Genomic DNA, 12,636 nt, shown 5'->3' on the forward strand with positions numbered 1-12,636 from the left:
TAAATTTGAATAAGGAAATTCAAATTCTATTTATACTATAGAAATTATTTCTGCAAAAAGTAGAAAACATTTTGACAGATGTAATTTGTGTCTGTAATATAAATGGAATAATAAAATGCCGTAATTATAAGGCTGTCGAAATGTAACATGGCATGTTACATGTGACCCTAAACAGCACACACGTGTCTCTAAAAACAGTATGTCTTTGCAAGAGTGAAGATAATACCGGAATTTGCTTTAAAATGATAATTCCAATTTATATGATGAAGTAACTGGCTGTTGTTAGCACATTCAATAATATTTAACAATTGTAGATACTCTGGACTGGAAGAAAAAAGCAAAAGCTTAAAATGTGCTCTAACCCGTGTCTCTACACATATGTTTTAAAGTGTGGCAGAGACAACTCAAAAGGCAAGTGTTGTAATCTGGACAGTCTGCCTGGTGCTTAATCCCGTGAAGTCATGTGGAAGGGGACCCAGAGTAGGCAGTCAGGAGTTTTCGTGCCAACTTCAGCACTGTGCGCTGTGCAACCTCAAGCATATCAAAGAACCCTCTCTGGGCCTCCATTCCCAATCTGTGAAATGACGAGGATACTGGGGCCACTTCTAAGGTTCTTTCAGCTCTAAAATGCTATGATTCCATATTCCTTCCATGGATTATGAGTAAGATTCCTGAAAGGTGTCATTGGGATTTATATAGGGAAATTACCTTTTAACTGCATTTATGAAGTCAGGGTTTGGTGTACTATTCAGACTTCCTGACCTTGTGTTTCAGACACGATGAGCTATTCAGAGAACTGGTAGCTATTGCACCCCTATAGTTTTCTTGATTGTTTTTTACTCTTGGCCCAAACCAGCCTTCAGAAAGTGATGCATTAAGTTAAGGGCAATGACTTTCTTTTCATTATTCAGTTATTAAAACCTTAGGGCTGATGTTGAAGTATATTAAAATTAACACAACACTGAAATGTCTAAATAAAATGTTTGAATAAGTGAAAAATTCTAATGGTATTCCTAGGTCTTTCACAGAGGTCATTCTAGGAACGTATAATGCTGTTTAATAATGGGCAGAAAAACTAGAGGAGCCTGCAGGGTAGTGGGGCAGGGAAGCTATTTGGAGGGTTTAAAGAGGGAGCCCTGCGTGGCATGAATAGTCTTGGAAGACAGTCATGTTTCTAATTCCACTCCAGACTGTCTACATTTTCTGTCAACTGAACTGAAGCTCGACCAGCTGGTAATTTTCTAGCTTAATATTAGAACTCTAATTGTGGAACGGTGATGTGATACTGATATCTAGAGGGAATATTTATTTTATTCAAGTATTTTGAGAGGAAATACTGTGGATAAAAACTTAAGTGTACTTTTAATTTTGCCATTGTTGAATATACAACATTAAAGACATTTGTTCTTAAACTAACACAGTTGTTTAAATTGCTTCTAATTTAAAATTAGCTCTCACTAAGCTTGCAAGTGACAGAAGGTCAAAAGCAAAGACCGATGAGTACTTCCCTTTAACTAAAGATCAAAGTGTTACCCATATTCACCTTAGCCAAATACAGACTTTTTTGAATATTCATAAATGATTAAAATCCCCACATGAAAGAGAAAAATATGAGGATAATAATAATACATGGATGGCAGGAACTATTAAAAGTGCTTTCCATACATTCTTATTTAATAAATAAGATAATTAAAATATTATTTTAAAACAATTTTATGTTTCTGGAGATTTATCCTCTGCCAATAAAATATATAATACTAGAAGTGCTTTAGAATTATTAATAAAGAAGTTGAAAGTTAGTGTATTATAATTTCATTAAGTCAGTTGGTTCTGGATGAGACTGATGTTTCCTGCCAGAGCTTTACATTATTGAAAAGTTGAATTTCCATTTAAAATTAGGAAAGAAAACCCCTGGAACTATATAATAATGAATAATTTTATACTAAGGTAAAGGATACTCTTAAATTGTATGTATGCCATTTATAAAACTACCAGTAAACACTGAAATCTTCATTATCTATTTAAAAGATCCATAGGAATTTTTGGTAGATGTATTCTATGTACTGTGAATATAGCATGCATGGTAAGACATTGAAAAAAATAACCTCTCATTCTGTTTCAAGCATATCAAAGTTGGTTCTTTAATAAAAGAGAAACTTCTAGCAAGACTAATATTTTAAGTCTCAAACAATATTTGGAACCAAACAAAGGACTCTAACTACAGATATCATCGGGTTTTTTAAATCATAAGAAAATACCATGAACAATTTTATGCCAATAAATTTGAAATTTAAATGAAATGGAAAATTCTCCAAAAGATGTAAACGATCAAAAATGACTTAAGAAGGGCTTCCCTGGTGGCACAGTGGTTGAGAGTCCGCCTGCTGATGCAGGGGACACGGGTTCGTGCCCTGGTCCGGGAAGATCCCACATGCCGCGGAGCGGCTGGGCCCGTGAGCCATGGCCACTGAGCCTGCGCGTCCGGAGCCTGTGCTCCACAACAGGAGAGGCCACAACAGTGAGGCCCGCGTACCACAAAAAAAAAAAAAAGACTTAAGAAATAGCAAACCTACTTGTATGTCAATAACAGTTGATGAGATTGAATTTGTGATCTAGTCATCCTCCTAACCCCCTCAAAAAAAAAAAAAAAAAGACGTTAGTCCCAAAAGCTATTATAGGACATTCTTATACAAGCTTTTTACATAGAGAATTTTTAATTTTTCAGGTTAAAATAGCTTTCTTACCAAAATCCAATGATAGTACAAAAAAACGTTGAGATCAATCTTAAGTATGAACAAACACATAATCCAAAATAAAGTTGTAGCAAGTTTAATTTGATAGTATATTAAAAATAAAGTCATGACCAGTAAGGTGTTTCACCATCTAAAAATCACCATAGATGCAGGGGGAAAAAAAAGTATTCCACTAAATCCAATACTTGTTCATGATTTAGAAAACAAAAGGAGACAAAGACTGAAGGAAAATTTCTTCGCCAGATACAAGTTGAAACATCACGCTCCGTGATAAAACTTCAGAAGCATTCATTTTAAGGCAGAAACAAGGAAAGATGTCACCATGTCCACATTGTACCAGAAGTCCAGGCCAATGCAAGAAGGCAAGAAAAAAAAAATAACAGGGATTCGAACGACACATCTCTTCTTCATGGCAGACGATATGATCGTGTGTCCTTCACAGAAAATCCAAAGGAATCTCCTGACTTTTTGCAACTAGGAGGGGCTTTCTAACAGGTCGCTGGATACAAAATCGATATATAGAAATAAGGTTCCTAGGTAGCAATAATAACTACTCAGAAATTATAATGAAAACAACTATTTAGAACGAAGAATTAGAACCACCACAAAGCTACCTGGGAATAAATCTAACAAAAGGTGTGTAAGAGCTTTCGGGACGGCGTCCAACAGCATAAAGATGCCCTCCGTGGAGCAGTTGTGCTTAGTGGTGGGGGCCCTACATTGTAAAGAGGTAGATTTGATTCATCTGTGAATCCTATGCAATTCCAATCAAAACAGTGTCCGGATTTTTGTGGAACTTGACAAGCTCTGCCTAAATTTCATACGGAAGAAATAAAAGGCCAAAAACTGTTGAAACAAATATGAAGAACAAAGCCAAGGACTTGTCCTGCCAGGTATCCAATGTGTCTGCAGCCATTGCCACTGGGTGTCCTGCTGGTCGCTGAGATCAGTCCTTCTCTTGCGGAGAACAAGTGTCCCGTGTTACTCAGTCTGACACTTCGGAGGTTCAGCTTTTTCCTCTTTCATGCTTGTCTCTGTGGTTGAACTTTTCCACGTTGCTGTGGCCCTGAATCGGGCCGGCTCTTACAGGGCTGGCTTCTCTCTTGCTCTTCGGAGTTTGGACAGAGCTACATGTTGGGGTCACCTCCCCAGAGTAGAAGAAGAATGAGTCTTCTGTTATGTTGACACATTTATTTTGAGTTGTTTCCTCTTTGCGCTCTGTTCCGACGTGACCCTGTGCGCCCTCTGCCCCGCCCCCATCGGACCCTCTGCTTTCACCCTGGCCCCCAAGACAGTCCTCAGCACAGATGCCAGGGGTCCCGTGAGAACATGGGTGGGATTACATCACAGCTGTTCAAGCCCCCCACCCAGTACCTTCCCGTCTCACCTGGAGTCAGAGCTTGGGTGCTGGTCACCAGCGCCGTGGTCCATCGGCCTCCGCTCGCCTGTGCCTCTGACCTGCTCGACCCCCGCCTGCCCGCTGCTCAGCTCCCTCCGAGCCACCCTGGCCTGCCCTCTCCCGGGAGCCGAGAGCCGTGCTCCGCCCCAAGCTCCGCTCCGTGTCTCCCTCTCGGGGAGGCCGCCACCCTCCCCGGCGCCCCTGTCGCCCCGCCCTGCGCCCCCAGCTCCCTGCGGCTCCAGGGCACCCAGGCCTGAGCCCCCTGTCCCCTTGCTGTCCAACTCTTTTCTTCTCGAGCTCAGGTCCAGCCCGTGCCCGAGAAGACGCCCACTGTGGCTCACGGAGGAGTCCTGTCTCGTGTCCACGCTCTGCAGAAGCTTCTTCCCACACCGGCACCGCCCCCCGCCCTGGCTGCCAGGCGGCGGCTGCCCCTGCTCTGCCTCGTGGTCCCTTCTCCGCGGTGCCAGGCGCCGCAGCTCCGTCCAGAGAGCCTCCCTCCGCCGGGCGCTAGTGCCCGGGGCCCTGTCTGCCCCACAGCCTGGGCACTGGAAGGGCGTCCGTGGCCGCCATGTTGTCACCTCAGAGGGCCTCGTCTCTGCTTCTCCGGGCACCCCGCTCCACCGACCCAGCACCTCCGGCACCTGCTGCCCCGCAGGGCCTGGCCTGTGCAGGCGGCGGGAGCGGCCCGACCACGTTGCCGCTAAGGTTTTCCTCGAGGTGGGTCTTCCCACGGGAGAGGCGGCCCCGCTGCGTGCCCATGCCGCGTGCCCATGCCACGTGCCCATGCCACCACTTCCGCCCCGAGCACTTCCGCCCCGAGCTGCGGCCTCCATCGCCCCTTCCTTCCGGAACGAGCAAGGCAGCTCCTCTCCCTCCGCGTCCCGCCCCGCCCCCGTGCTCCTCTGGCTCCGCGCGGACACTGCGTGCTGCTCTATTCCGTCCTCACGACGCGTCTCCTTCCCGTCCTCTTCCCCTGTCGCGCCTCTTTCGGCACTCACCCAAGATCACCGCCCTTTGCCCAAGGTCCTTCTTTCTGAGCAACACTTGCAGGGTCCTGTCCCCTCGGGGTGAACGTCCGCCCTGTGGCCCCCGCCCCGCCCCCTTGACCGCCCGCCGCACCTTTGCCATGGCCACCGGGATGATGCTCCGGCCTGGAAAGGCACTCCTTCCCCCTCGTGCTTCCCGAAGCCGCACCACCTGATCCTGCGGCAAACCCCCCTCTTCCCTGGGTACATGATTTCACACAGCCGTCCTTGTTCTCTGAGACCCTCTTCGCTTGCATCACTGCCCGTTTTCCTGACTTCCGTCTCCACACACAGATTTCAGAAGCAGGTGTGTTTAATTCTACTGTGTCCAACGGAACCTGTGGCCCAGAGTTGGACAGCAGGCTGCCACTAAGCAAATAACCATTGATGGACCGGAAGGGAGAACGACATGACCTCAAGCCCAAGGGGAAACATATAATTTTGGAAGGAAAACACAACCATCGGAAGAATGGGAAAGCGGCCACGTAAACTTTGAGACATAAGATCTTCTTTGTTCTGCAATAGTGTCAGAATGAAATTTTTCCTTGAGATAAAAATAGAAAACAGTCAAATGCCATCCCATGAAGAAAATTAACGTCCCACCTCCGTGTGAGCTCAGTGGTGTAACAGCGTTGGGCTCTGGGGCCTGTGGGCGGCTCTAGCTTCGTCCTGAGATGGCCCTGCGCCTGGATGGTACGTTTCCTCTGCCGACTGCCTCTCAGGACGGTCCACTCTGGCCTCAGTAGGGCGTGGAGTCTGTCTGTCGTCCGTTTCTGTCCTTACTTGGCCCAGCAGAGCTTGCTGTTCTGAGGGTCTCATCCTCTGCTGTTATTTTGTTCCTTAATTGCTATTAGGGATGCGTGGTACTGACAACACACCCCGAGGCCTCTGTGTGCTGACTGGAGAGGCAGGCTGAGGAGCTTTGGAGGCTCCCGTCTGGATCCGACCTGGCCCCATGTTGCCAGTCTCCCAAAAGATACTCAACCCTTTGGTTAACTTTTTTATTCATTCATTCATGCGTTTTCCACAACAAAACCAAAGCTTCAAAGTGTGGTAGGAAGGCTGGGAGCAGCAGGAGACAGTCCGGCCCCTGCGCACCTGGGGTCCCACCGCGGGGGGAGAACGTAGCCCAGGGCAAGCCCTGCGTCCTCCGTGACGGCCACTGTTGGGCCAGTGGTGCAACACGTATTGTGCTCGTCCTTTGCGTGTTTATTAGGGACACGATTTAAGAGATCTAAGGTTACAGACCATAATGAGAGAACAATGAGAAAGGAATTGGCAGACTTTTTCCAAAACTAGAACTTCAGAAAATGAAAGTCATGGTCATTAATCTTTTATGATGATAAATGTGATAAGTTGTAATGGGAAATGCAAACAAATATGAAAAGAACAGAAAATTGCCCGGTTCTCAGGAACCCTGCAGTATCATCTCTGCGCTTCCTTCTCCTATTTGCACGTACAAATGTTTGCAAAATCTAATGAATACCTTACATTTTGGTAGTTATGAATGAACCGTGGCTTTTCACTTATGCCTGGCCTTATTTTATAAAGATTTTAAGATAGCATATCAGTTGGGAGTTCTTTTGTCTGCAGGTGACAGAAAATCTGACAAGCAAATAAGGTGCTTCCTCTCCCGTGAGTCTGGAGGTGGCAGCTGGGGTCAATTCAGCAGGTCCACTGTGTCACAGCAGCGGCCTGGGGACTTTTTTGATGGTTCCCTCACGCTTACGACACATGGTTGCAAGACGGCTGCCCAGCTCCAGGCATCACATCTGTACTCAATGTGGAAAGAAGGGAAGAGGGACAGCACGAGTAACGCCTGCCCTTTTATCAGAAATCCAGAGGCTTTCCTAGAGGTTCCCCAGCTGGCTTCTCACACATCATTGGATAGAACTGCCTTCTATAGTCACTGCCAGCCACTCAAGGAGACGGGAAAGCAAGAACTCCCTTCCTGGTCATGTTCGAGAAGAGCAGCACTGGGCGTGGCAGCTGGGTCACCAGACCACGATGTCGCCGTGGACAGACAGCTGCTCGTCTTCATTTAACTGTTCGTCTTTCAGGGGACACTTCACTCCCAAGTGTTCCTTCTTCTCAGCAGTATTACAGTAAACGTCCGTGTGCACCACTTATCAAAGGCTCTGATTAGCTCCTTCGTGTGACGTCCTGGAAGTAGAATTGTGGGTCAGGATGTCCTCACCTCCACAGCTCTTCACACATAGACGAAACTCCTTCCCAGGAAAGCCTCCCAGCCTGTGCTGCCGCTCAGTGCAGGGGATGGGTGCTCCCCCCGGGGACGCAGGCTTACCCGCGGGGGGACACAGGCTCTCCACCACCGGGGACACATGCTCACTGGTGCCGTTGTGGACTTAGTTTGCCTTGGAAGCTGCCAGATGCCCGCTGGGTTTGCAGGTGGTAACCCCCTTCTGTAGGCTGCACTTGGGGGTCGTGGTGCAGCTTTAAGGCACATTGTTTGGAAGTGTTCTGCGGCCCCTGGACCCAAGGGCTCTGGAGAGGCTGGGCCACCGCGCCTCCTCCCTCTGACTGACTGAACAAGCCCATCCATAGCCCGCGTCTCTCAGCAGAGGGCGTTTGGGGTGGGACGGTTCCTTCCTGTGTCTGGTTTCCTAATAAAAGGGCAGATGCCGTGGGTGCTGCCCCCCTCCCACGCGCACACACACACACACACACACACACACACTGCAGGACATTTCGCCTCCCTGGCCCCGCAGGGAGATGCCAGCAACACTCTCCAGTCTCCAGGTCCCCCCGCTCTGGGCGCCGGCTGTGCGGACCTGCTGCCCTCGGCCTGGCACACCCCTCCGACGGCTCCCCAGCGAGGATGACCTGCGCCCGCTCATCCCGACGAGGCAGGAGAAGGACCGAATGGCCCACAGTGTTCGGCTGGCGAGGCCCTGAGTACCCTGTGCCCGACCCCTCTGCCTGAAGGTGTCGGACAAAGGGCCGTGGCCTCAGAACTGGAACCAAAGGGCAAGGCCACGGGTGGTCAGGACCGTCCGGGAGGTTTTCTGTGGAGGCCTGAGGCCATGCCGCCGGGGGCCCTCTGAGGCCGGGCGGCGGTTGGGGAGGGTGGCAGACCCGCGGGCGCAGCCTGACGAGGACGAAGGGCCAGCGCAGCCCCACGGTGGCCTAAGTGTGGACGTCAGCAGGCCAGGCCCCGCCCCCCGGCCGAGCTTTAAGGTGAAGAAACAGCAGGTGCGGAAACTCGAATGAAGCGCTGGGGGCACAGCGGCCTCGTCCTGCCCGGATGGGCTGGCGGGCGGCAGGGGGATGGGGCAGCAGGGGGAGGGGGGCCGGGGTGAGGCGGTGCCGTCCAGGCCCAGATGGGCGGCTGCAGTGTCTGCGTGAGAGTCAGGTTTAACCCAGAAAGTGCCTGACACCTGACTTCCTTCACGTTCAGTAAGTTAAGTCTCTAAATTTAAACATTTTACCCTCTGAGAACAAGCAAAATAGAACAGGTGCCAGTCACAGTCAGGGGCAGGGGGGCCGGTGGGATCTGAGAAGAGTAAGATGTCTTCAAAGATCTCAAACAACCAAAACAGAGTTGGAAATTTGGTCTAAAGAGAGTTAACTTTTGTCTGTTTCTTTAGGTCACAGTAAAGTTTTGTATTTTGCCTCAGAACCAACTCATAAACATCAATATTTTTAAACATTTTAAAATTCGATGTGAGAAGAGTTGTCTTTGGTTCCACTGGAGGGCCGTGAGTGTGTATATATGTGTGTGTGCATGCGTGTGTGTGTGTCTGTGTGTGTGCATGCGTCTGTGTGTGTCTGTGTGTTCTGTGTGTGCATGAGTGTGTGTGTGTATGTCTGTGTGTGTCTGTGTGTGTGCATGCATCTGTGTGTGTCTGTGTATGTCTGTGTGTGTGCGTGTGTGTGCATGCGTGTGTCTGTGTGTGCATGCGTGTGTATCTGTGTGTGCATGCGTGTGTGTGTGTCTGTGTGTGTGTACGTGAGGCTGGCAGTGCCCTGCATCAGGGCACGGAGGCCCCTGGGTTCCCCCTGCCGCCTCCCGTGGGGCAGTTGGCCGCGTGCGCCCGGGTCCCGTCTTGCAGGGGGAGGCGGCATGGCTGGGCCTGCAGCGAGCTGACCGTTTGTGGAACATTTGCCTGGTGAGGAGGGAGGGGAGGGGAGGCAGTAGGTGGACATGGCAGGAGTCACAGCAGTGGCCTGGGAACCGCGGCCGTTTGGGAAAATCCCTCTGATTTCACCTGAACAGAAAGGTCCGCTTAGGAACCCACCCAGCTGTGTGCAGAGCATCATGGCCCCCGAGAGCCGCTGGACGAGACCAGGACGGGAGTCGGGAGGCTGGGGAGAGGTCCCTCCCCTCGGGCACCTTTCCTAGCGTCCTCGGCTCTGAAGTGAGAGCGTGAGCAGCCTGCGGTCGTCTCCCTCACGCTGGCACTTGTGCCGTGTAACTGCCGCCGCTCAGGGCCACACGTGCTGTGGACAGCTACCAAACCCTGCTCGGTGGACAGCCGGGAGATACGCATGCAGGTGCCTGCTCACACCTATACCTACACACATACACATACACACACCTGTGCGTGCACATGCACGCACACACCTTCCCGTGGAGAGTTCCCGCTGGTCAGTGGGAGCATAGCTCCCCATGGCAGTGAATTCCGACGCCCGTCGGGGCCCAGGGCTGCCCGGGGGCCGCACCCTCAGCTCACCTGGCGAGCCTGCCTAGTAACGAGCCTGTTCCTTTGCAGGTTAGCAATCCGAAGCGATGGGCGACTGGAGCTTCCTGGGGAGACTCCTAGAGAACGCCCAGGAGCACTCCACCGTCATCGGCAAGGTCTGGCTGACGGTGCTGTTCATCTTCAGGATCCTGGTGCTGGGGGCCGCGGCCGAGGAGGTCTGGGGGGACGAGCAGTCGGACTTCACGTGCAACACGCAGCAGCCGGGCTGCGAGAACGTGTGCTACGACCGCGCCTTCCCCATCTCGCACGTGCGCTTCTGGGTGCTGCAGATCATCTTCGTGTCCACGCCCACCCTCATCTACCTGGGCCACGTGCTGCACCTGGTGCGCATGGAGCAGAAGAGGAAGGAGAGGGAGGAAGAGCGGCTGCAGACCGACGGCCCGCCCCTCGGGCAGGACAGGCCCCCGGTGCGCGACGACCGGGGCAAGGTCCGCCTGGCCGGCGCCCTGCTCCGCACCTACGTCTTCAACATCATCTTCAAGACGCTGTTCGAGGTGGGCTTCATCGCCGGGCAGTACTTCCTGTACGGCTTCCAGCTGAAGCCGCTGTACCGCTGTGACCGGTGGCCCTGCCCTAACACGGTGGACTGCTTCATCTCGCGGCCCACGGAGAAGACCATCTTCATCCTCTTCATGCTGGCCGTGGCCTGCGTGTCCCTCTTGCTCAACATGCTGGAGATCTACCACCTGGGCTGGAAGAAGCTGAAACAGGGGATGACCGACCCTTACCCCCCGGACACTCCCGGCTCCAGCGTGAGGGCCGCAAAGCCTGGGTGTGGGAGCCCTCTCCTGCCGCCCTCCCACTCCAACCCACCCGCCCTCACCATCGGGTTCCCGCCCTACTACGCGCCCTCGGCCTCTTCCCTGGGGCAGGCGTCGGCCCCAGGCTACCCCGAGCCCCCTCCGCCGGCGGCCCTGCCCGGGACCCCCGGCAAGGGCCACCCGGCCGGCTTCCCCAGCGGCCACCAGCACCTGCTCGCGACGGCGCCGAACTGGGCCGACCGGGAGGCCGAGCAGCAGACTTCGGCCGGGAAGGCCTCCCCGCCGTTGTCCGCGCCTGCAGCCCCGAAGCCCCCGGCCGGCCCCCAGCAGCCCCCTCCGGAGGGCGGGGCGGGGAGCTCGGGCGACGGCGACGGGGAGGGGGCGGTGACTGCCGTGGAGCTTCACGCGTCCCCCGAGCTCCCCGCAGACCCCGGCCGGTCCAGCAAGGCCAGTAAATCGAGCGGCGGCCGGGTCAGGGCCAGTGACTTGGCCATCTAGCGGTGGCGTAGCATCCAAGACCCAGGGGGCTCGCACCGGCGGTGGAGCCTGGAGGCGGGAGGAGGGGGCGAGCGGGGGTCGGGCTCGTGTGTCAGTGCTTGCTGTTCCTAACGCTGGGAGGTAGTGGGGAGCGCGTCCGAGGCAGGGAAGGGGCGCAGGGGCGGGGCCGCCAGAGATTCTCCCAGCAGCCCCCGCGCCCAGCACGCCGGCCGCCTCCGCAGGTGCTGCGGTCTCCGCGGGGCGCTGTTCTGTGGTGGCAAAGCGGGGGTGTCTGCGGCACTTCAGTTCGGGGCAATTCGCTTTTCCTCTCCTACGCCCCCATCCCCGCCCCGGAGCCTCTGGACGGCCCAGCAAGTCTAGATGCTCTTAGCCTTATCTCTGTGTGAGACTTTAACTTAGAGTTGAATTTCATTTGGGATATTTGCCAAACCGCACTAAAAAAAGATTTTGAGCAAGTCCATGTAGCGTCACTGAGTTTCTGAACCGGCATGTGAAGCCCAGGATATCAAGCCACACACTTCATGACAAGTGACAGGAAGCAGCCGCCCACCAGAGGCAGAGCCGCGGCAGGGGGAGAGCAGACCCCTGAGATAAGTCTGAGCAGCCGAGGAAACTGAGTGCAAGTGTGGCCGGTACGCCTTAGGTATTTATTTTTTAAATGACATTTTGTGCTTTGATCTGAGTCGTACAGGTAAGCCTATTTCCCCCACTTTCTATCTTTCAGGGAAAAAATGAAAGAATATAAAAGTATTAAAATGGATACTGACCAAGAGAATGCAAATGTGTCCCATTACATACTAGTAAAGATTTGAACTTTATTTTGAAAGAAATTCTTTGACTTTATGAGTCGGCTAATTACTATGAAAATGGACCATATAAAACAAAAGCAGGGGAAATCTTTAAGTGCATTTCAAACGCTTGAAGTTGTGAAGTTTTTGAATGGGAGGTTAAAAGTTAACTACTGTTGCCAGAAAAATTATTTATACAGATGAATCCACGACCTACATTTTTTAACAGTACAAAATAAAACTCTTCAAGTTTCCTAACCATTCTTTGTGGGCAGCCTCTTTGCTTTCTGAAGCATGAGTGACAGTGTCGGGGTCTCCTGCCCGCGTGAGTGCATGTGCTGGTTGGGACGAGGGCCCCGTTTGGCGTCTACACGGATCCTGCACTGACCGGGGAGGCTAGAAGATGACACAGGGGTCCCGTCGCTGTCTGTGTACAAGCCAGTGGACACTGGTGATGCTGAGCCTGGTCCTTGTCACACCTCACATCCTACCTCCTCTGCGGCTGGTCAGTTCTTGTCCCACAAAACTGTACGCTGCCCCACCTGATTCATCTTTTTGTGAATTACTGTAACTTCCTGATGATGTATTTGGGGCCAGACTCCACAGCAGACTGTTGTTTTTTCTTTTTAATTTAATTTATTTTTGGCTGCGTTGGGTCTTCATTGCTGCATGTGGGCTTTCTCTAGTT

The 12,636-nt window shown here is 52.1% G+C and overlaps 1 protein-coding gene across 1 annotated transcript; it reads left to right on the forward strand.

The window, feature by feature from the left end:
* Positions 1-9,927: 9,927 nt before the first annotated feature.
* On the forward strand, positions 9,928-11,160 carry GJA3 (gap junction protein alpha 3; the record flags this gene model as incomplete). The annotated part of the gene is made up of 1 exon (XM_079721984.1): positions 9,928-11,160. The coding sequence occupies one exon, from the start codon at positions 9,928-9,930 to the stop codon at positions 11,158-11,160; it is 1,233 nt and encodes a 410-aa protein (XP_079578110.1).
* Between the last annotated feature and the right edge of the window lie 1,476 nt (positions 11,161-12,636).

This window comes from Hyperoodon ampullatus (genome assembly GCF_949752795.1).
Source record: "Hyperoodon ampullatus genome assembly, chromosome: 16".
NCBI classification, from domain to species: domain Eukaryota; kingdom Metazoa; phylum Chordata; class Mammalia; order Artiodactyla; family Ziphiidae; genus Hyperoodon; species Hyperoodon ampullatus.